Source organism: Mesoplodon mirus, assembly GCF_964341445.2.
Source record: "Mesoplodon mirus genome assembly, chromosome: 4".
NCBI classification, from domain to species: Eukaryota; Metazoa; Chordata; class Mammalia; order Artiodactyla; family Ziphiidae; genus Mesoplodon; species Mesoplodon mirus.
This window is the reverse complement of record NC_138979.1, coordinates 127,601,566-127,625,751: the sequence shown is the minus strand read 5'-3', so window position 1 is coordinate 127,625,751 and position 24,186 is coordinate 127,601,566. Positions and strand designations below refer to the sequence as shown.

General features: G+C 38.2%; 1 protein-coding gene across 1 annotated transcript in view; it reads right to left on the bottom strand.

The window, feature by feature from the left end:
- The window catches only part of LOC309802905 (uncharacterized protein), a gene marked incomplete at its 3' end in the record, with an annotated part of 179,809 nt that overhangs the window by 53,908 nt on the left and 101,715 nt on the right, over nucleotides 1–24,186 (bottom strand). Inside the window, exons 6-7 of the mRNA XM_082618776.1 lie at nucleotides 22,496–22,690; nucleotides 2,509–2,650 (exon numbers count right to left, since the gene is read on the bottom strand). Coding sequence (XP_082474902.1) covers nucleotides 2,509–2,650; nucleotides 22,496–22,690 — 337 coding nt within the window. The remainder of the gene's footprint in view (nucleotides 1–2,508; nucleotides 2,651–22,495; nucleotides 22,691–24,186) is intronic.

Below are 24,186 nucleotides of genomic sequence, written 5' to 3'. Positions count from 1 at the left end.
TCTCTTAGTTTCCTTTCATCTGAAAATGTCTTGATTCCCTTTCATCCCCGAAGGATATCTTCTCTGGATATAGGACTCAGGGCTTACAGTTCTTTCCTTTCAGCATTTGAAAAATGTTCCACCACTTATTTCTGGCCTCCATGGTTTCTGATGAGAAATCCACTGCCATTAAAATTGTTTTTCTCCTGTAGGTAACATATTACTTCTCTCTTGCTGCTTTCAAGATGTTTTTCTTTGTTATTAGTTTTCATAAGTTTCACTAGTAAGTGACTTGGTACAGATTTCTTTGGATTTTTCTTGCTTGGAGTTTGCTCAGCTTCCTGAATATGTAGGTTTAAGTCTTTTGCTAAATTGGGGAAGTTTCCAGTCATTATTTCTTCCTATACATTTTCAGTCACCCCTCTTCCTTTTCTTCTCCTTCCAGGACTGTGATAACATAAATGTTACATCTTTTGTTTTACTCCCACAAGCCCCTGAGGGTCTGTTATTTTTTTTTTCAGTCTGTTTCTCTTTGTTGCTCAAACTGGATAAATTCTATTGTTTTATCTTCAAGTTCACTTCCTCTTTCATCCATGCTACTTTTGAGCCCACCTGCTGAGCATTTTATTTTAGTTACTATATCTTTTCAATTCTAAAATGTCTTCAATTTCTTTACTATGTATCTTCAATGTCTAAGACTTTCTATTTCCTTTCTGAATCTTTCTATTTTTTTAAAATTTGTTTCAGGTGTGTTCATAATTATCGCTGAAGCATTTTTAGGATGGTAGCTTTAAAATCATTGTCAGATAATTCTAACATTTCTGTTATCTAAGCGATAGCATCTATTGATTATCTTCTTATGTTCAGTTTGAGACTTTCCTGGTTCTTGGTATGATTAGTGATTTTCAGTTGAAATTTGGATATTTGGGGTATTTTGCTCTGAGGCTCTGGATCTTATTTAAACCTTCTGTTTTAGCTGACACTCTGCTAGGCTTCTTCTGGTACCACCACAGTGGGGAGGGAGAGGAGTGGCTCATTACTACTCGGTGGGGATGCAAGTCCAGGATCCCCATGTGGTCTCAACTAACACAGTAAGAGAGGAAACCTCATTACCACTTTATTAAGGTGAAAGCTCCAGTCCCAAACAGCCTTCATTGATACCACCCTGGCAGGGGTATTATAGTGCCTTCTTATACTCTGGGCAAGAGTAAAAGTCTAGTTTTCCTACTAGGCCTTTGCTGGCAGAGGTGAGGAAAGGACCAGGGCCACCATTTTTTCTGTGGTGTCTGGCTAGGGTAGAGTAGTTATTGTTGAAAAGTTTTGTCTTGCTAGGCTGTCCCTTTCCTGGTTCTTTGGTTAGAGGGAGTAGGCTTTTGTTTGGACTTTTTTTTTTTTTCTGTCTTTACATAGTTTTCTTTCTAGGTTACCAATTTTTTCAACTCTAAGTCTAGAATATGTGAAGCAAAAAAGAAAACCCAAGGAACTAACTCGCCACTGTGCCATTTGTTGGATCCCAAAGTTCCTAGTTAGTGCCTTAGTCTCTCCACCTTTTATTTATTTATTTATTTATTTTAAAGAAGATGTTGGGGGTAGGAGTTTATTAATTAATTTATTTATTTTTGCTGTGTTGGGTCTTCGTTTCTGTGCAAGGGCTTTCTCTAGTTGTGGCAAGCGGGGGCCACTCTTCATCGCAGTGCTCGGACCTCTCACTGCAACGGCCTCTCTTTTTGCGGAGCACAGGCTCCAGACGCACAGGCTCAGTAGTCGTGGCTCACGGGCCCAGTTGCTCCGCGGCATGTGGGATTCTCCCAGACCAGGGCTCGAACCCGCATCCCCTGCATTAGCAGGCAGACTCTCAACCACTGTGCCACCAGGGAAGCCCCTCTCCACCTTTTAGATCTGTCCTGTTTGTAACACCCAGGTTTTTACCTGTACTTAGCAGGAGGAATAGGAAAAAGTACTTCTACTGCATCATCCCCAGAAGTGGAAGTCTCACAACTAAGTTTCAAGAAACTACCACTTGTAAAGTTTTGGTATATTATTAAAGGAGAATATCCATAATTATGTTAAAAGTCTATTAAAATAATCTCTTCTTTTCCAACTACATATCCTCATGAAGCCAGAATTTTCCTCATATATTTCAACCAAAACAACCTACCACAAAATTGAATGCAGAAGCAAACATAAGAATCCAGCTATCATCTAATAAGCCAGACATTAAAGAGATTTGCAAAAAAAATACAATCCTAGTTTTACACTACTTTTCTGTTTTAAAAAATATAACTATTTTTCATAAAAATACATTATGTTAACATATATGACTTTACTACTGTTATTTTTAATTTTAAAAAATAAACATTTAAGAATTTTCCCAGTTTTAATTTCCAGCACTGTAAATGTAATAGATATAACCCACATAAATAATTATTGAAGTCCTCAAAAATTTTTAAGAGTATAAAAAGGGTCCTGAAACCAAAAAGTTTGACAGCTTGTAAGATAGAGAAAACTAATATTAAAGGAAGTTCTTACTTCCTCTCCCGAGAGTTGTAGGTGTGGTTTGTGAGCACTCCGTCCAGTTCCTGGTGCCAATTCAGGTGGTATCCCTGGTCTTGTTGGAAGGACAGCAACATATTCTTGATTGTCACCCATAACAGGAATTCCTTGCAGTATTCTACAGGGTTTTTAATAACAAAAAAAAATGTTCTTTAAGTCATTGATAAATCAAAGGGTGTTTTCTCTCATTTTATATCTCTACCAAAATAAACACACTGACGTTTGATATCTGTACTAAATAGATACTGTGCAGAAGTCAGATAATCTAAAATGGGAAATAATTCAAGAATAATTTTTGCTTCTGAATGTATTTTAGTAGTAATCTTTTGGTGGTTTTGTTTTATAATATTGGAATAATAAATTCACTCTATGAAAGCCTCATTATAAGAGAGGTAAAAAGTTCTCTGCCTTCTGATCCCTAACCTGCTCCTCACTCCAAGTCACAGGAAATGGTTTCATTTCTTAGACTGAGGCAAAGCAACAGCCTAAGCAGAACTGCCTTCTCACATTAAGGTTTTCCCTTCCTGATTCATATCCTGCTAAGATGAACAGAAAACTGTTATGACATTAGGTCTTTATTTCTAGGCTACCAACTATATACACATAAGAATATACACAGGAGGCTTAAAACGTATCAACAGGGGGCTTCCCTGGTGACACAGTGGTTGAGAGTCCGCCTGCAGATGCGGGGGACGCGGATTTGTGTCCCGGTCCGGGAAGATCCCACGTGCCACGGAGCGGCAGGGCCCATGAGCCATGGCCGCTGAGCCTGCGCGTCCAGAGACTGTGCTCCACAATGAGAGAGGCCACAACAGTGAGAGGCCCGCGTACCGCAAAAAAAAAAACAAAACACAACAACCCATCAACAAAAACCTAAATTAAACCAAGAGATGAGATAAATCAAAATCTGAAGGCAAAATGTGTCATTAATGACTGACTTACAGACTCCTTGAAAATACATTATCTTTTGTATTGCAGCACTTACTGTAAAAGAAATATAAAATAAGTATAAAGTAGACCTACACAGACTATAGCTATATTTCAATTTCGCTTGGAAGTAGAGCCACTGTTCCCTCTAACTTTTTGTTATACCATTATATGAATAGACAATCACTTTATGAGCCACCAAATGTGAAGACGAAGCACACACATATCAAACTGACTACTTAACGATATGCTGAAATCCTTAGATTCCATCAAACCACCTCTTAAAAATCAGGCCCACCCAAAGCTAGGCTGGAGAAGACAGGGCTTTGCCAAAGTAGGTTCACAGGAAAAAGCTTCCTATCTCATCCAGTCAAATATTTGAATTCAAAGAGAAGATAAAGCTCAACTCCTAGCACAGTGGACATAACAGATTGCCATTCGACATCCAGTCCATCCTCCCTCCAATACATTTTCTCCAACTGCTGAGGATGGGGAGGTGAAGACCCTCCTGCAGCCAGTGTCCTAGATGTGTTTTAGGATCTACTAACCACGTGCACTCACATACAATTTGGAAGGAAGAAGGTTCTGATGTTCCTGCTGGCAAGCAGTCATGGTTACATTGAGTTCTTTTGTGGCAGGGTTCCAGTTACTTCTTTTGTGGGTAGCCTTTTTTGCCAGTGAGTATTCAAACAGACACAGCAAGGCTCCAGAGTCAAAAGCTGTAACACTAGAGGCCACACGATCCCTGAATTTCAGCTAAGGTGGTGGTTTGTTGCCAATGTTGGCCTCCAGATTTCCCACCCTCCTGACTATGCCAGAAGGAGCAGCAGCTTTGGCAGCCAGTTAAATGTGCTGTATGAGTCATCTTTGGAAAACCCTCCCTGCCTAGAGCCCATTCTTCCAATCTTTCCATTGATTTTAAAAGCATCACATTCCCATTATTATAGAACCCTTTATGCTTAAAATAGCTAAAAATATTTCTGTTTTCTGCAACTGAATCCTGACTGATATATCCAGGAAAAACAAAAGAGCAGGGTATTCTATTGTCTAGAATAATGAGCGAGAGAATACATATATCAAGATCAAGGAGGAGAGGGGTGATTTAAGAAGCTATCTTGAGGCACTGCAATGTTTTTATCTGTTCATAAGCCAAAAACAAAGTAGTCAGAATCATTCACATATTATTGTCTTCTCACATCCCAAATGTGCATCAAAGAAATAGAAATTCTATTTGGTTGGAAGGAAAGTGAAAGAAGTCACTGGCCATTTTAGAGTGCAGAGCTCTGGTAGACATAAACTGGGGGCCTTAGTGGAAAGGCTCCCCAAGGTTAGCAACTGTTCCTGTCTGACAAAGATGAATCACTTGCTTTGAAATTTTTGTCCAGATTTTCCCTGCTTCCTTCTTTATTTCCAGAGAAAAGAACCAATCCCTTTTAGAGATCTCCCTTTTGGAGACCACCACCATCTCAGTGGTTCAGAATGAAAATCTCTTCATCTCCAACCTCTCCCACACCCCCAACAGTAATCACTAGTCCTGATCCTTCTCCCTCCAGTGTTTCTCCATCCTGTTGCATTTTCTCTCAGCTAAGTCCTATGATAACATCTTTGCTGTCCCTCACCCCCAGACTTTCCCACCTCCAATCCATGTTACAGATCTCTGACAGAGTTGTCATCAGCTACCCCCTTCCAAATACTTTAGTGACTACACACACAGGGTAAAACCCAAGTTCCTGAGCCTGGCCATCAGGGTGCTCCACAGTCTGGGAACCACCTACCTTACCAATCCTACTTCCCTCCCCAACACCTGGCCCAACCTATATTCACTGCACAAAAGATGCTCTAGGTGCTGAGATTACTATAGGTGCAATAGGGGAGACAGGCAAACCGAACTACAATGCAGTGTGGCTATGACAGTGTTGAAAATAAGACTTTCAGACCTCAACTGTTCCATGAAGCCTTTACAAATGTCCCTCTGCCCAACCAAAATTCATCTTTGCCTCCCTAGTTTCTCTGGTGCATTTGATCTGCAAGTTCATTATAGAATATATTACATTTTATTCTGTATACTTTTCATAGTAGATTACAGGCTGGTTGGGGTGGGAGAGGCGTGATTCTTATTCATTTTCTCTCTTGAACGTGAATACAGTAGATACTGAATATGTATTGTTTAACACTGTGCTTGAAAAGTCCCACAGCCAAAGTTAGCCCGGACCCTGTCCTGAGAAACTGAGATTCATAGGTTAGCATGACGTACTGCACTGCTTCTCAAAGTGTGTTTCCTTACCAGCATCATTAGTATCACACAGGAACTTGCTAGAAATAAAAATTCTTGAACCCCATCACACTTAATGAATCAGAAGCTCTGGGGAGGAACCCAGCCTTCTGTGTTTTAACCAGCCTTACAGTTAATTCTGATGCACAATGAAGTTTGAGAACCACTGATGTACTGCAATCTTTCCTAAAAGAGCCTGATCATAAGAATATCCTGGGATACTTGTCAAATCTATAGCTTCCCAGATATCTCCTCTGGAGATTCTAGTTTAGTTGGTTTGGGATAAAGCCTAAGAACTGATAGACTTAAACGACCCAGATGGCCCTTATACTCAGGGGAAGCCTAAAAAGCACTGCTATAGTGAGAAGAACTAGCCTTTGCAATGAGGTTAAAAACCAGGAGTTTAGCCTTAGTTTGGCCACTTGATGTGCTGTGTTGGATAAGTCACTTTTCCTTCTTAAGTCTCAGTTTCCTCATCTATGAATAGCAAAAGCAATGGGATCTTTCAGGGTCTAACTCTTAGAAATAATATATGTGAAGAGTTTGCACAAATTACAAAAAAAAACCAGTAAGTGGTTGATATTACAATCATTTTTGTTATTATGACTGAAGAGACTGAATGAAGTTAACAAGCCCATCTCTCTCAGAGTGAGTTAAACCGCCTTCCCAGTCAACAATGGTCTCCCATGGGGCCAGAGATAAAAAATGTTCTTCTTATTATAGGTTGTGTCATAGAAGTTTGGAGAACATTTGCTCCAGGCTATGAGCACTCTTAAAAATCTCCACCCACATCTTTTATGAGTTACACAAATGTGACTGTGGGCTCCATCCTGTGAAGCGCAGGGAAGGGTTCTCCCTCCTGCAACCCTATCCCCTCCCTGGTGTGACTCTAACAGAGAAGTTCCCCCATCACATCTTCCCTATCCCTTCCTTAGAAAATGTACTGTGCTCCTTGGGGTACTAAACCTGAGGGAGCCTTGGCAGGATAAAGCTCATAGTCACTTTTACACAACTCAGAAAAGATGTGTTCAGGGATATTTTAAGAGTGTTCAGGGACTTCCCTGGTGGTCCAGTGGTTAAGAATCCATCTTGCAATGCAGGGGACGCTGGTTTGATCCCTGGTCAGGAAACTAAGATCCCACATGCCATGGGGCAACTAAGCCCCCGTGCACCACAACTAGAGAGCCCGCAGGCTGCAACCAATAAGCCTGCACGTTCTGGAGCCCTCACACCACAACTAGAGAGAAGCCCACACACCACAACAAAGAGCCGGCGCGCTGCAATGAAAGATCCTGCATGCTGCAGCTAAGACCCAATGCAGCCAATAAATAAATAAATAAATAAAAATTTAAAAAAAATTTAAGTGTTCATGTAAAAAGCTTTGCTAAAGTAATACTTACATGCAATATTCTATCCCAGACATCATTTCTTTAAGGGACTCGTAGCAAGCCGTTATTGATTGCACAATCCACTTATTGGGTCACAATTGACAATTTAGAAAACAGTAACTTAAAAGTGTGTTGTTTGAAAAGCAAACTCCTAGGTCTAGAAAATACTTTAGGAGTTCATCTTCTTGAAGATGCTAATCTACAAATAATTTTTTTAGTAAAGTCTTTAAAATCTACAGCAGAAGTAATGAATACTTTCAATACTTTAAAAAATTCAGGGAATATAGTCTTAATAAATAATAAATAATAAATCTAAAGAAGAGTGCAATTATACAGAATTTTTTTTTTACAAAATATGATTAGAGAGGGGGTAATTTTATTTCTAATCATTGTAACTTCATTGCTACATGCAAACAGTGACATCTGGTGGAATGACATTGCTTTGCTTAAAAAAATATTCCAACTTTCAGATATTGGCAGTTATGAAATCAGACAAATCTCCAAATAATTTCTTTTTTTTTGGTGTTTCCATATAAAACAAAAATACACTAATCTAATATCTTATCAAATATTGATAGTACATACTAATATAAATTTGTCATCCCAATTTGTATTTTTTAAAGTATGCTTAAGGCTTACTTAGGTATAGGGGCTATTTGTTGAAAATGAATATAAAAATAATCTAATTGAGGTTACCGCTGATTCTAGTCCTAACTCTGCCAAAACTGATGTGAGGTGCGAAGTTTTGCCTCTGTTTCTTCATAATATGAGATGGTTAGGCTAGGGGAAGGCTAAGATCTCTTACAGCTCTGATATATGTGCTTCTGTCACACGTATCACCAGCTAGACCTCAAACAGGGATTAAGTCCTATACTCTTTGGTATCATTGTTGGGATCATGCAGCAAGGAACAAGGCCAAGTAAGGGGTGGGGGTGTGCTGGGGCTAAGATTAGACCTGACCATTAAGGAACGGCAGACAATGCAGGAAATAGGGACAGTGGGGGAAAGTCAGTCCCAGATACCCACAGTGGAAGGAAATATGAAGCAGAAGACAGAACACACTATTCCAAAGACAGAGCTACAGAACACGGGTGGTGGTGCACTGCAAGCAGCATCAGAAAGGGCTAACATGGGATGATGGCACATTCTAGTGGGGAGCAACGAGTGACAGGGAATACAAATAAAGGCAGTAGTCAGTGAGAGCTTTTAATAATTAAGTAATTGATATCAGGACAGTCTCCCTCAGTTTGCAAGGCCCCAGCCCTGGCCCAGGACTCAGAAACAGGATTTCAGTTCCTAAGAGGGAACAAACAATACAAGATAAAACCCTCACCCTAATAAGCAGAAACCTTGCTTCCAAAATTGTGTCACAATATACGAAATACAAAACATCAACGGTGAGTAAAATGATTCTTCCTAGTTTATATCAGCATTGGTTCTGAAAACAAGATGAGAATGAGCATTTGGAATGAAACATAAAGAGAAAAAAATAAGAGGCACTTTCACAAGTTCACAAAACAGTGGGATATAATGGAAATCACATTTAGAAACAGAGAGACCTGGGTCTGAATTCCAGTTTTTACCAGCTATATAAATGTGAAGTAGTCAACCTCTGAACCACATTTTCTTCATTTGGGAAATAGAATGATTTTATCTATTAGATAGAGTTGTTGTTAATACTAGATTATGCAATAACTGCACAACAATACATTTTCTATTAGATAATTTTCTGCTTTCCTATTCAAATATTGCTATTTGGGAGGGGAGCCAGATAAAATCTTTCCAATGGAAGCTCATTTTATATAGTTGATTTGTAAAGTATAAATAGTAAAGATAATAAGTCAAAATAATTACCCATATGTCTGGCCTTCAGTTTTAAAATAAAAATCCTCAAAGGATTATAACCTGTCAAAACAACATCTTTAATGTCACTTTTGTAAAATGTATGTATATGTAATATATGTACATGCACAGGAAAAAAACCTAGAATAATCTTTACCATAGTAATATAAACCTACATCTCCTGGTTCTCCTACTTAAGATCTAAAAGTAGTACTCTAATGCTTCCAAAATGAACAATCAAGAATTGCCAGGTAGGCAAGACCCACCCCTTCTGGAAGATTCGCTTCTCTCCCTGCTCAGAGGCACACTGGAACAGTGCCTTGCCCCAGGGGCCATCTAAGAGGCCAAAGACTTACCTGCAGCAAAGTGGCCTTCTGGAGGTGAACCTGGGGCCCCAATCTGACATCTGCCAAGGGCATTTTCCTGGCTTGTTCAGCACTTCAAGACAGGTCACTGCAAAAAGAATCCCTGAGGGGCCTCCCTGGTGGCGCAGTGGTTGAGAGTCCGCCTGCCGATGCAGGGGATACGGGTTCGTGCCCCGGTCTGGGAGGATCCCATATGCCGCGGAGCGGCTGGGCCCGTGAGCCATGGCCGCTGGGCCTGTGCGTCCGGAGCCTGTGCTCCGCAACGGGGGAGGCCACAACAGTGAGAGGCCCGCATACCGCAAAAAAAAAAAAAAAAAAAAAAAAAAAAAAGAATCCCTGAGAATTGCTGGACAACCTACTTGATCAAATAGTACTTCCAATACTTTCAGTTGCTCATGAGCCATGTGGCTGACAGGGTCTTGGTGCTGCAGCCGGGTGTCAAGCCTGAGCCACTGAGGTGGGAGAGCCGACATTCAGGACACTGCTCCACCAGGGACCTCCTGGCTCCACGTAATGTCAAACACTAAAAGCTCTCCCAGAGATCTCCATCTCAACACTAAGACCAAGCTCCACTCAACGACCAGCAAGCTACAATGTTGGACACCCTATGCCAAAAAACTAGCAAGACAGGAACACAACCCCACCCATTAGCAGAGAGGCTGCCTAAAATCATAAGTTCACAGACACCCCAAAACACACCACTGGATGCAGTCCAGCCCCCCAGAAAGATTAGATCCAGTCTCATCCACCAGAACACAGGCACCAGGCCCCTCCACCAGGAGGCCTACTGAACCAACCTTGCCAACTGGGGGCAGACACCAAAAACAACGGGAATTACAAATCTGAAGCCTGAGAAAAGGAGACCCCAAACACAGTAAGTTAAGCAAAATAAGAAGACGGAGAAATACACAGCAGATGAAGGAGCAAGGTAAACACCCACCAGACCAAACAAATGAAGAGCAAATAGGCAGTCTAACTAAAAAGAATTCAGAGTAATGATAGTAAAGATGATCCAAAATCTTGAAAATGGAATGGAGAAGGTATAAGAAATGTTTAACAAGGACCTAGAAGAACTAAAGAGCAAACAAACAATGATGAACAATACAATAAATGAAATTAGAAATTCTCTAGAAGGAATCAATAGCAGAATAACTGAGGCAGAAGAACAGATAAGTGACCCGGAAGACAAAATAGTGGAAATAACTACCACAGAGCAGAATAAAGAAAAAAGAATGAAAAGAATTGAGGACAGTCTCAGAGACCTCTGGGACAACATTAAACGCACCAACATGCGAATTATAGGGGTCTCAGAAGAAGAAGAGAAAAAGAAAGGGACTGAGAAAATATTTGAAGAGATTATAGTTGAAAAATTCCCTAATATGGGAAAGGAAATAGTTAATCAAGTCCAGGAAGTGCAGAGAGTCCAATACAGCATAAATCCAAGGAGAAACACACCAAGACACATATTAATCAAACTAACAAAAATTAAATACAAAGAAAAAATATTAAAAGCAGCACGAGAAAAGCAACAAATAACATACAAAGAAGACACATAAGGTTAACAGCTGATCTTTCAGCAGAAACTCTGCAAGCCAGAAGGAAGTGGCAGGACATATTTAAAGTGATGAAGGGGGAAAACCTACAACCAAGATTACTCTACCCAGCAAGGATCTGATTTAGATTCGATGGAGAAATTAAAATCTTTACAGACAAGCAAAAGCTAAGAGAATTCAGCACCACCACACCAGTTTTACAACAAATGCTAAAGGAACTTCACTAGGCAGGAAACCCAAGAGAAGGAAAAGACCTACAATAATGAACCCAAAACAATTAAGAAAATGGTAATAAGAACATACATATCGGTAACTACCTTAAATGTAAATGGATAAAATGCTCCAACCAAAAGACACAGACTGGCTGAATGGATACAAAAACAAGACCTGTATATATGCTGTCTACAAGAGACCCACTTCAGACCTAGGGACACATACAGACTGAAAGTGAGGGGATGGAAAAAGATATTCCATGTAAATGGAAATCAAAAGAAAGCTGGATTAGCAATTTTCATATCAGGTGAAATAGACTTTGAAATAAAGACTATTACAAGAGACAAAGAAGGACACTACATAATGATCAAGGGATCGATCCAAGAAGAAGATATAATGATTGTAAATATTTATGCACCCAACATAACAGCACCTCAATACATAAGGTAAATGCAAACAACCATAAAAGGGGAAATTGACAGTAACACAATCATAGTAGGGGACTTTAACACCTCACTTTCACCAATGGACAGATCATCCAAAATGAAAATAAATAAGGAAACACAAGCTTTAAATGATACATTAAAAAAGATGGACTTAAATGATATTTATAGAACTTTCCATCCAAACACAACAGAATACACTTTCTTCTCAAGTGCTCATGGAACATTCTCCAGGATAGATCACATCTTGGGTCACAAATAAAGCCTTGGTAAATATAAGAAAATTGAAATCATATCAAGTATCTTTTCTGACCATAACGCTATGAGACTAGATATCAATTACAGGAAAAGTATCTGTAAAAAATACAAACACATGGAGGCTAAACAATACACTACTAAACAACCAAGAGATCACTGAAGAAATCAAAGAGGAGGTCAAAAAATACCTAGAAACAAATGACAATGAAAACACGATGACCAAAAACATATGGGATGCAGCAAAAGCAGTTCGAAGAGGGAAGTTTACAGCAATACAATCTTACCTCAAGAAACAAGAAACATCTCAAATAAACAACATAACCTTACACCTAAAGCAATCAGAGAAAGAAGAGCAGATAAATCCCAGAGTTTGCAGAAGGAAAGAAATCATGAAGATCAGATCAGAAATAAATGAAAAAGAAATGAAGGAAACAATAGCAAAGATCAATAAAACTAAAAGTTGGTTCTTTGAGAATTGATAAACCATTATCCAGATGCATCATGAAAAGAAGTGAGAAGACTCAAATCAATAGAATTAGAATTGAAAAAGAAGAAGTAATAACTGACAGTGCAGAAATACAAAGGATCATGAGAGATTACTACAAGCAACTATATGCCAATAAAATGGACAACCTGGAAGAAACGGACAAATTTGTAGAAAAGTACAACATTCTGAGACTGAACCAGGATGAAATAGAAAATATAAACAGACCAATCACAAGCACTGAAATTGAAACTGTGATTAGAAATCTTCCAACAAACAAAAGCCCAGGACCAGATGGCTTCACAGGCGAATTCTATCAAACATTTAGACAAGAGCTAACACCTATCCTTCTCAAACTCTTCCAAAATATAGCAGAGGGAAGAACACTCCCAAACTCAGTCTATGAGGCCACCATTACCCTGATACCAATACCAGACAAAGATGTCACAAAGAAAGAAAAGTAGAGGCCAATATCACTGATGAACACAGATGCAAAAATCCTCAACAAAACACTAGCAAACAGAATCCAACAGCACATTAAAAGGATCATACACCATGATCAAGTGGGGTTTATCCCAGGAATGCAGGAGTCTTCAGTATATGCAAATCAATCAATGTGATAAACCATATTAACAAACTGAAGGAGAAAAAGCATATGATCATCTCAATAGAGGCAGAGAAAGCTTTCAACAAAATTCAACACCCATTTATGATAAAATCTCTCCAGAAAGTAGGCATAGAGGGAACTTAACCTCAACAAAATAAAGGCCATATATGACAAAGCCACAGCCAACACTGTCCTCAGTGGTGAAAACTGAAACCATTTCCACTAAGATCAGGAACAAGACAAGGTTGCCCACTCTCACCACTATTTTTCAACATAGTTTTGGAAGTTTTAGCCATTTTAGCAATCAGAGACAAAAAAGAAATACAAAGAATCCAAATCAGAAAAGAAAAAGTAAAACTGTCACTGTCTGCAGATGACATGATACTATACATAGAGAATCTTAAAGATGCTACCAGAAAACTACTAGAGCTAATCAATGAATTTGGTAAAGTAGCAGGATACAAAATTAATGCACAGAAATCTCTTGCATTCCTATAAACTAATGATGAAAAATCTGAAAGAGAAATTGAGGAAACACTCCCATATACCATTGCAACAAAAAGAACCTGGGAATAAACCTACCTAAGGAGACTAAAGACTTGTGTGCAGAAAACTATAAGACACTGATGAAAGAAATTAAAGATGATAAAAACAGATGGAGAGATATACCATGTCTTGGATTGGAAGAATCAATATTGTGAAAATGACTATAACACCCAAAGCAATCTACAGATTCAGTGCAACCCCTATCAAACTACCACTGGCATTTTTCACAGAACTAGAACAAAAAAACTTGCAATTTCTATGGAAACACAAAAGACCCCACATGGCCAAAGCAAACTTGAGAAAGAAAAACGGAGCTGGAGGAATCAGGTTCCCAGACTTCAGACTATACTACAAAGCTACAGCAATCAAGCCAGTATGTTACTGTCACAAAAACAGAAATATACATCAATGGAACAGAATAGAAAGCCCAGAGATAAACCCACGCACATATGGCCACCTTATTTTTGATAAAGGAGGCAAGAATATACAACGGAGAAAAGATAGCCTCTTCTATAAGCAGTGCTGGGAAAACAGCTACATGTAAAAGAATGAAATTAGAACACTCCCTAACACCATACACAAAAATAAACTCAAAATGGATTAAAGACCTAAAAGTAAGTCCAGACACTATAAAACTCTTAGAGGAAAACATAGGCAGAACACTCTATGACATAAATCACAGCAAGATCCTTTTTGATCGACCTCCTAGAGAAATGGAAATAAAAACAAAAATAAACAAATGGGACCTAATGAAACTTAAGAGCATTTGCACAGCAAAGGAAAACATAAACAAGATGAAAAGACAATCCTCAGAATGGGAGAAAATATTTGCAAATGAAGCAACTGACAAAGGATTAATCTCCAAAATATACAAGCAGCTCATGCAGCTCAATATCAAAAAAAACAAACAACCCAACCCAAAAATGGGCAGAAGACCTAAATAGACCTTTCTCCAAAGAAGATATACAGATTGCTAACAAACACATGAAAGGATGCTCAACATCACTAATCATTAAAGAAATGCAAATCAAAGCTACAATGAGGCATCACCTCACACTGGTCAGAATGGCCATCATCAAAAAATCTACGAACAATAAATGCTGGAGAGGCTGTGGAGAAAAGGGAACCCTCCTGCTCTGCTGGTGGGGATGTAAATTGATACAGCCACTATGGAGAACAGTATGGAGGTTCCTTAAAAATCTAAAAATAGAACTACCATACGACCCAGCAATCTCACTATTGGGCATATACCCTGAGAAAACCAAAATTCAAAAAGAGTCATGTACCACAATGTTCACTGAAGCTCTATTTACAATAGCCAGGACATGGAAGCAACCTAAGTGTCCATCGACAGATGAATGGATAAAGAAGATGTGGCACATAAATATTACTCAGCCATATAAAGAAACAAAATTGAGTTATTTGTAGTGAGGTGGATGGACCTAGAGTCTGTCATACAGAGTGAAGTAAGTGAGAAAGAGAAAAATAAATAACGTATGCTGACACATATATATGGAATCTAAAAAAAAAAGGTTCTGAAGAACCTAGGGGAAGGGCAGGAATAGAGACGCAGATATAGAGAATGGACTTGAGGACACAGGGAGGGGGAAGGGGAAGCTGGGATGAAGTGAGAGATTGGCATGGACATATATACACTACCAAACGTAAAATAGATAGCTAGTGGGAAGCAGCTGCATAGCACAGGGAGATCAGCTCGGTGCTTTGTGACCACCTAGAGGGGTGGGATAGGGAGAGTGGGAGGGAGACTCAAGAGGGAGGAGATATGAGGATATATGTATACGTATAGCTGATTCACTTTGTTACACAGCAGAAACTAACACACCACTGTAAAGCAATTATACTCCAATACAGATGTTAAAAAATAAATTAATTAATTTAAAAAAAAAGAATTGCCAGGTAAAGCTATCTGATATTAACTTTGGGCAGCCAGAAATGACCTATCTTCATTCAAAGACGAGTACACTGGAAAATCCAATAGGAGTTCTATGAAGAGAGTCTGCAAAGCATAAGAAAGAAATATAGTATTCAAAAAATTATATGACGAACACTCTTTTAGAAGAGTTTTATTATACAAATCAAAAAATATTTTGAAAAGGTCTGCTCTTTGCTGTCAAAATAAATTTTTTTAATGCTTTCATGAACCAGGTAAAGTTCAGATAAAACAAAAGACTTGGATTTTCCTTAAGAGTCTATAGAATTAAGAACGATAAGAAAAATGCCATAGTGATAAAAAGTGGTAATTAGAACAAATTTTTAAAATTTACATCTCAGAAAATGAAACCATTGATATAGAACATAGGTTTGAGAGATGAATGTAGGCAAGGAGATGATAAATGTAGGTGACGTATAGTGAAGATGCAACATATGGCTAATTGATATTCCTGAAGAAATGTACCAAATAAACAGAATGAAAACACTACTCGAAATAAAACAGAAAAAGCCCTAAACTGAAGAGCTGTATTTGCATATCAAAAGGGCTTTCCATGTACCAGGAAAAAGTAATTAGAAAACAATCCACTCCCAAACATATGCTAGTGAAATTATTAAATTTAAAGCAAAATTTAAACCCTATAAGCATCTAGGAGTGGAGAAGAAATAAATTACATGCAAATAAGATAAGATTTAAATTTCAGATTTCTGTCTCACAACATTAGATATAAGACAATGATACAAACAAAAAACACATAGACAAATGTTGACAAATATGTCAGATTATAGGAAAGAGCAAAGAAGCAAAAGAGAAAGAGAGAGACTACAAAATAAGATGACAAGAATAATACCAAATGCATCTGATATGACAATAAATGAATATGGGGTGATCCAATCTACTATAAGAGAATTCATTTCTGATTGGCTTAAAAAAGTGTTCAATACTATGCAATCTACAAGGGACACAACTAAGAAAAAGTAAAAGTAAAAGAAAGAGCAAACATATACCATATAAATAAAGCAAAAAATAAGTTGAGTTTCACTTTTCATCCATTTGGTGTACAATCTACAAGGAAAACAGAAGGATCACAGTTAACAGTTTCCTGAATTTTCTTCCAGGTAAAAAATTTGTTGTACATAATCACAAATCTGTTTATATACTTAGTTCTAACTCATTTCAGCACACAGAGCTCTACCTTATTCTTTACTGCAATTCCAATACATCCCATCATTGGATGCACTATAAAATGTCTTCCATTGATGGACACTTAAATTGTTTTCAGTTTTTAGTTATTATAAGGACAATTACAGTCCTTAATCATTTATCTTAGTTAATAATAGTTATCAGCATATAGATCATATTTAAAGCCATGGTCCTGGATAAGATCACCTTGAGAGTATAGTTAGAGGAGAAAATCTGAGGTCCAAGGATAAGCTTTGGGCACTCCAATGTTTTGAAGTCAAGAGATGAGGAGATACCAGCAACAGAGACTACGAAGACATAGCAAAGGAGGCAGGAATAGAACCAAGATAGAATGCAGTCCTGAGGCCAAGGGATAAAGGTGTTGTATGGAAAAGCAAATGATTAACTGTGTTAAGTGCTACTGAGAAGTCACAATGAGGACTGTGATATCTTAAAACAAATCTGATCATGTCATTCTTCCTCAAAAACTCCTATCAGTGGTGTCTCCATAAACTGTGAATAAAAATCTCTCCCCCAAGTCCTCACAGACATGCTCTCACATACACATAGAGAGCATCTATAAATCCTACATAATCTGACTCTTGTGTCCTCTCCAGCATCAACTGCACACTGCTCTTCCTATTCACTACTGCTTGACATCTTTCCAATTCTCAAATGGGTTCCAACTGTCCACAGCATGGACTCTCAAACTTCAATGTGCATACGAATCACCTGTATTTTTAACAAGCTTCCAGGTGATGGTGATGCTGCTGGTCTGTGAACTATACTTTTGAGTAGCAAGAAACTAAAAAAATTCTTTCCCCTCTTCCTAGCTATCTTCTATTTATTCCTCAGATTTCAATTTAAGTATCATTTCCTCAATCTCCCCCAGATAATTGGGAACTCTTCTTACATGCTTCCATACACTGCACATCTGCATATTAATTGTCACATTCACAATAATTAATTCACCACCTTTCTTCTCTGCTAATCTCCATATTCCCCGAGGGCAGGGATTATGTTTCTCTTGTTTGCAGATGCTTACCTAGTGCCTAACTCAATGCCTGCCACACAGTAGGTACACAAAAAATATTTACTGATCAATTTAAATGATTATTCAGATCTGTACTTCGTGACATTGAAAGATAATTACAACATAATAAGTTTTAAAAATCAGGTTACAAAACATTTTTTACATAGCATTATCCAAGTTTTGTTCCATGTGATTTATTTGCATACAGATAAGTCTGGAATCATATACTTAAGAATAGTATTATCTCTGGATGGCAGGATTTTGAGTAACTTTTCCTTTTTTGTATTTTCTTGCATATTTGTATTTTTATTATTATTTTGTAGCAAAATAATAAATGAAATTAAACTTTGAATTCTGACATTTAACTTTTGCTTTTCTAATTTTTGTTGTTGTAGTCACTGCTGTTTTAATGTATAGAATAGTCTGTACACGTTTTTCGAAAATGTGACTAGGAATTTCCCTTGTAATTTGAAGTTGAGTTGAGGGCTAAATCTGGGATCTATAGTCTAAGCACTGCTTACCACCAGAAGCTGGCTATAAGGGTACCTGACTTGAGAAGGTCAGCCAATGTTTTCCAAGACAGCATTTTTGCCACCAGCTCTCTCTTTCTTGATGGTGGATCAACAAAATACACAAGCCATATTACATAGAAAAATCAGTGAAATAGAACGTAAGTCCATAAATAGTCTTGATAACACATTCGAATTTAAGGTATGAAAAGTTGGCATTTCAAATTAGTGAGAAAAAGAGGATTTATTGAATAAACGATATTGTGCAATTGGCTAGTCATTTAGGAAAGAAACATTAATGCTTATTCTTCTTATCAAACTAATTAAAGATGAATCAAAGATTTAATTTTTTTAAAGAAAGCCATAATATTACTAGAAGAAAATATGACAGACTATATTTATTTGTTTGTTTTTATTTTTGGCTGTGTTGGGTCTTTGTTGCTGTGTGCTGGCTTTTTCTAGTTGCAGTGAGTGGGGGCTACTCTTCATTACAGTGCGCAGGCTTCTATTGTCATGGCTTCTCTTGTTGCAAAGCACGGGCTCTAGGCGCACAGGCTTTAGTAGTTGTGTCACGTGGGCTCAGTAGTTGTGGCTTTCAGGCTCTAGAGCACGGGCTCAGTAGTTGTGGCGCACGGGCTTAGTTGCTCCACAGCATGTGGGATCTTCCCGGACCAGGGATTAAACCCATGTACCTCGCATTGGCAGGCAGATTGTTAACCACTGTGCCATCAGGGAAGCCCCAACAGAATATATTTAAATTGAAGTGTAGAAAAGCCCTTTCTAAGAATGACACCAAGACTAGAACACATGAAGGGAACTATTGCCAGTTTTCACTACTTCTGTATTAGCATACAACTTCTGGATAGCATAAAACAACATAAATAAAACTGAAAAGGAAGCAAAACAATTTTTTAAACTCTACATTATATATGATAAAAATCTTTAATATAAAAAGATCACTTATAAATCAGTAAGAAAAAGATGAATGATAACAGAATATGAATTGGTAATTCTCAAAAGGAGAAAAACAAATAACCAAGAGACATCCAAAAATATGCTCAATCTTATTAGAAATGAATAAAACAATAAATAAAGAGATATTTTTCTTCATCAGATTAGGAAAAGATCCAGAAGATTGACAATTAGTGGTTTGGCCAGGTTGAAAGGAAATGAACAATACCATAAATTGTTGGTAAGCATATAAACTGGTATGATTTTTCTGGAGAGAAGTTCAGCAATATGCATCAAAATTTTTAAACCAAAAATTTTAATAAATAATGCCACACCTAGGAATTTTCTTACACTGCAGTATGGTTAAGTTAGCAAATATTATGAAGTAATTTAAGTGTTCACACATAACCTTGAGTGGAAAATATAAGTCTATAGAATGCCATCTATGGTTTAAACACATGTTTACACAGAGATGTTCAGAAGACTACTCACCAAACTGTTAACACTAATCTAAGTGTTTAAACACTTTTAATAATTTCCCTTATTTTAAAACCCCAAATCTAAAATTCCATGCTAAGAGTTCTAATTCTTAGATGTCTATAAACTTCTTTACAATACAGAAACTTTAAAAGTAAAAATATGATCAATATGGAATATTTTTATAGTTCTAATCAAAACTGCTATTTAGCAAAATGAACATGTTTGAACAGTACATTGCTATTTTAAATAAATTTATGCACCCACTCTATCCCATTAAAATATCCTTGGTGTTTCCCACAAACAACAGTTACTTTGTGCAAAATTAGGAAAGCATTAAAACTATATAACCACAAGTATTATGCTTTGTGGAACTGTTCATTGCACAGAAAAACTAAAAAGCCACCAAGTGAAAGGGTATTCATTTTGTATTCACAATTACCTTTCTTGAGACAACTTATTAGTGCAGAAAAAATTATACATTTCTCTGAACTTGTAGGCTCAGCAGACAGATATATTTTGAAAAGGTTAAGCTATGTTTAGCAAGGTAATCCTCAAGAGATGGATGCCAGAGAATTAAATATTCAGTACTTAAATTAACTTCTTATTTGGTACTTAGGAACAAATTGCCAAGAATTATCATCATCAAATAGAACATTTATTGACTCTCTTGGAAAAAGAAAGTGAGACCTACTTGAAAAAAAATTTAGAATTGGAAAGAAATCAGTATTTTTAACACTTTGCATGAATAATAGAAGCTGTAAGCCAAGGATGCTTGGCTTGCAGAGTACTAATAGAAATGACTCAATATAGTAGTTTCATAACTACTGGATTATGTTTATGTCTTTATGTCCACTCTCAGCTTTAGGCTTTTCAAAGACATTCCAAAGAAGTCATATGGAACTTCTATAATCTACCAGAGATACTGGAGCAATTCTGAAATTTCTAAAATTCTTCACATATAATTTTATTCATAAAATTATGAATAACACATAAATCCCTTAAAAAATCTTTTTGCCTAACAGAAAATAAACATGAGACTGAACTTCTTTTGGGGATTCATACTGAATGGCATTGTGATTACTAAACACAGGGAAACCATGACTTTAAGCCTTAAAAGAATGCAGTAAGGGGCTTCCCTGGTGGCGCAGTGGTTGAGAGTCCGCCTGCTGATGCAGGGGACACAGGTTCATGGCCTGGTCCGGGAAGATCCCACATGCCGCGGAGCAGCTGGGTCCGTAAGCCATGGCCGCTGAGCCTGCATGTCTGGAGGCTGTGCTCCACAACGGGAGAGGCCACAACAGTGAGAGGCCTGCATACCACAAAAAAAAAAAGAATGCAGTAAGGTGTTACAATTTTTACTAAAAGTGAAGTTTGAGGAAATGGGATCAGAATATAGCATGAAAAGTGTGGGTCAGTTACTTACAATTTTTTGATAGTGTTAATTAAAAGTGATCTTTTAAAATATTATTCTTATATATCTAGAATAGTTCAAATATAACACTAAACATACATCTACTTAAATTTAACTTAACATTTAATATTTTAGTATTTTAAAAACCTGTTATAGATGATTTTTCAGGATTCCTACCAGCTCTTCTGAAAGACAAGAAACTTTAGAGCATGCATTCTCTATGTGCAGGTGATATCACCCCCAAGGGAGTGAAAATTAGTGGCTGGGGAGGGCAGGGGGTGAAAAAGCTTACTCTTTTTATGTGTAAGTAAGGCACAGATATACATACAGTACCATAAACAGATATACAGTATATCTAGAGCACTACAATATAATGGAGAGGGGAAGTTGGGTGGGGGAGTCTAAAAAGCCTTCTTACTGGGGTGATAATGAAAAAAAAGTTTGAGAAAAGTTAAGTTAAACAAATCCGGATTCTTGTTTTTTTGTTTTTTGTTTTTGGCTGTGTCAGGTCTTAGTTGCGGCATGCGGGATCTTCGTTGAGACATGCAGGATCTTTCGTTGTAGCTCGCGGGCTTCTCTCTCGTGGCGTGCGGGTTTTCTCTCTCTAGTTGTGGCGCACAGGCTCCAACACGCATGGGCTCTGTAGTTTGCCACACACGGGCTCTCCAGTTGAGGTGCATGAGATCAGTAGTTGTGGCATGTGGGCTTAGTTGCCCTGCGCATGTGGGATCTAGTTCCCTGACCAGGGATCAAACCCGCGACCCCTGCATTGGAAGGCGGATTCTCTACCACTAGACCACCAGGGAAGTCCCACAAATCTGTATTCTAATCACTATCTAGAGATAAAACTTGGGCAGGTTACCTGATATTATAAAGCCTAAGTTTCTCCATGAATAAAATGGAAATTATGACTTCTCCCTTATGATTGAAGATTTAAACAGGAAAGATGCAAAGCACACAGCACAGTGCAAGGAATACAGTTCCTGTTAAATAAATGTTAGCCCCCTTCCCTTTTCTCCTCTCATTTGAGGATGCTATAAATTATATACTCTCCATAAAAGAATACTCACATACCAAAGGAAAGTGAGACACAAGGAGAAATGGAAAAAGGTCCAGAGGAAATGACATTTGTACATGATCCCTGGACCCAAGCATGCCCAATGATGCTGAAATCTAAAAACTGGCTTCAACTCCCAAATCTGTGATGTTCTTAGTTGTATAAGCCTGGCAAAGTTGCTTGGTTCTTATAAGCTTCAATTTCCACATCTGTACTCCACAGAGTTGTTACAAAGAACAAATGAGATCATGTATGTGACACTCTTTGGGAACCATAAACCACTAAACTTACCTTATATGATAGGGCATGGTTCATGTCAATAATGGCAGGAAATGAAGACACTGACCTAGACTCTGTATGTACCGGGAAGGAATGGAAAGGACCAAAACTGCTCCTTTCAGAAGCAACTCCTCAAAATCTAAGCCTCAAAGGCAGAAATTCTTTGGCCATTTAAATCTAGTTTAAAACAAAATTACCAGTGGAATTCTTACCTATCTCTTTGCTCTTCATCTGTATAGCGATCATCTAAGAAAGAGGTTCCACATACTCCAAGTACAGTACTGTGGCCTTTCTTGTCGGCTGTATGATACACTCGAGAAGCCAGGCGCAAGTCAATGGGCAGTTCTTGGGCTGGGATAGTGGCGCACAGATCGTGAAGGGTCCGAGTGGAGTAGTCTCGTGGAATTCTGCCACAGAGATAAGAAAGCGGGCCTCTTTTTATCATTTTGTGCTCTTTAGATGCAAAATACATTCACATTGACAGTTTAGTTCCGGCTCTAAAAAAAGAGGTCTAAATGTAGGAGAGATCACATTTAAAACTAGTACAGTAGTTTCTAAAAAATGTAATATTACAATCTCAGGCCATTGACCAGATCTTCAGCCATATATACAATTGCCTGCTGAAGATCTCAACCTATATATCCTACAGATATCTCAGAATCGACAGGTCTAACAGCAAACTCATTATCATCCCACCCCACCCAAATCTCTTCTCTCCGGAACTCTGTAACTCAGTCAGTGACACCATAACCAGCAATCATACATTACTTCTTTGCTACTCTGCACAAATGCTCGTGTCCCTGAAGAAGCACAACAATACAGTACATTATCCATTAACTAGCATCAGTGGAAACCTGGGTCTCTCTAAGTTAACGTAGCACCTTCCTTCCCACCATGCTAGAACTTGCCTCTTTCCTGCCTTTCCAAAATAGAGAAGAGGCCATGACGATCTGCTTTCTTAATCCCCACTGTCACACTTGTCATCCCCTCCAATCAACAAATACTTTTTGAGCATCTATTATGCACCAGACTTTGTGCTAGGCGATCCACACACATCTTCTCTAACTTCCACAATGAAACTACATGGGAGGTATTATTATCCTTATTTTGGAGCAGGCTTATTTTGCATAGGTCACAAAATCAGTGAGTGGCTACTAGGATCTACACACAATGCTGCTAACTGTAAGTCAAATTTCTTTCCTATTAACGTCTGTTAATGACCCCTGAGGAGAAAGTGGCCCTTAGCCAGTACTACTCCATCCCCACCTCCCTACTAAAGCTATATTCTTACATTAACCAAATAACCTTTTCATCAAATCAAATCAAATGAACTTTAGATCTTTAGATCGTGGTCTCTGTGACCTCCAAGCCACAGCTGGCAATACTGTTGACTCTTCTTGAAATTGCTCTTCCTCCATGAGCTTTTTTCAGCCTGCACTATCCCAGCTCTCCATCTACCTTTCAAGTTCATCATAATTTGACTTAGTCACTGTTTTTTCTTTCACCATCTTCCGAACTGGTATGGGGCTTCCAAGGTTGAGCTACTCTTTCCACATTAGAAGAATCATCTTCAGTGTTTCAGCTCTTTCCTCTGTGCTGAGGGCTCCCAAATCCCATGTCTGATATCACTATCTCACCTAGATGCCTCATCTTCAAGATACAAAACATTGGGGTCATCTTTGTCTCCTCTGTCCTTCACCTGCTTATCCAATGAAAAACTGAGTTTCTCCCTTGGACAGAGCTGTTCAGGTGTGCTCCTTCTCCCCGCTCACTTCTACCACACTCCAGTTGGAGTCCTCATCACCTCAGCTTGCAGAGCAAAGGTCTTCCAGTCGGATTAAGCACTGCACCCTGTCTCTTCCCCCTTCCATACATCCTTCAAAATTCTATCACACCGATCTTC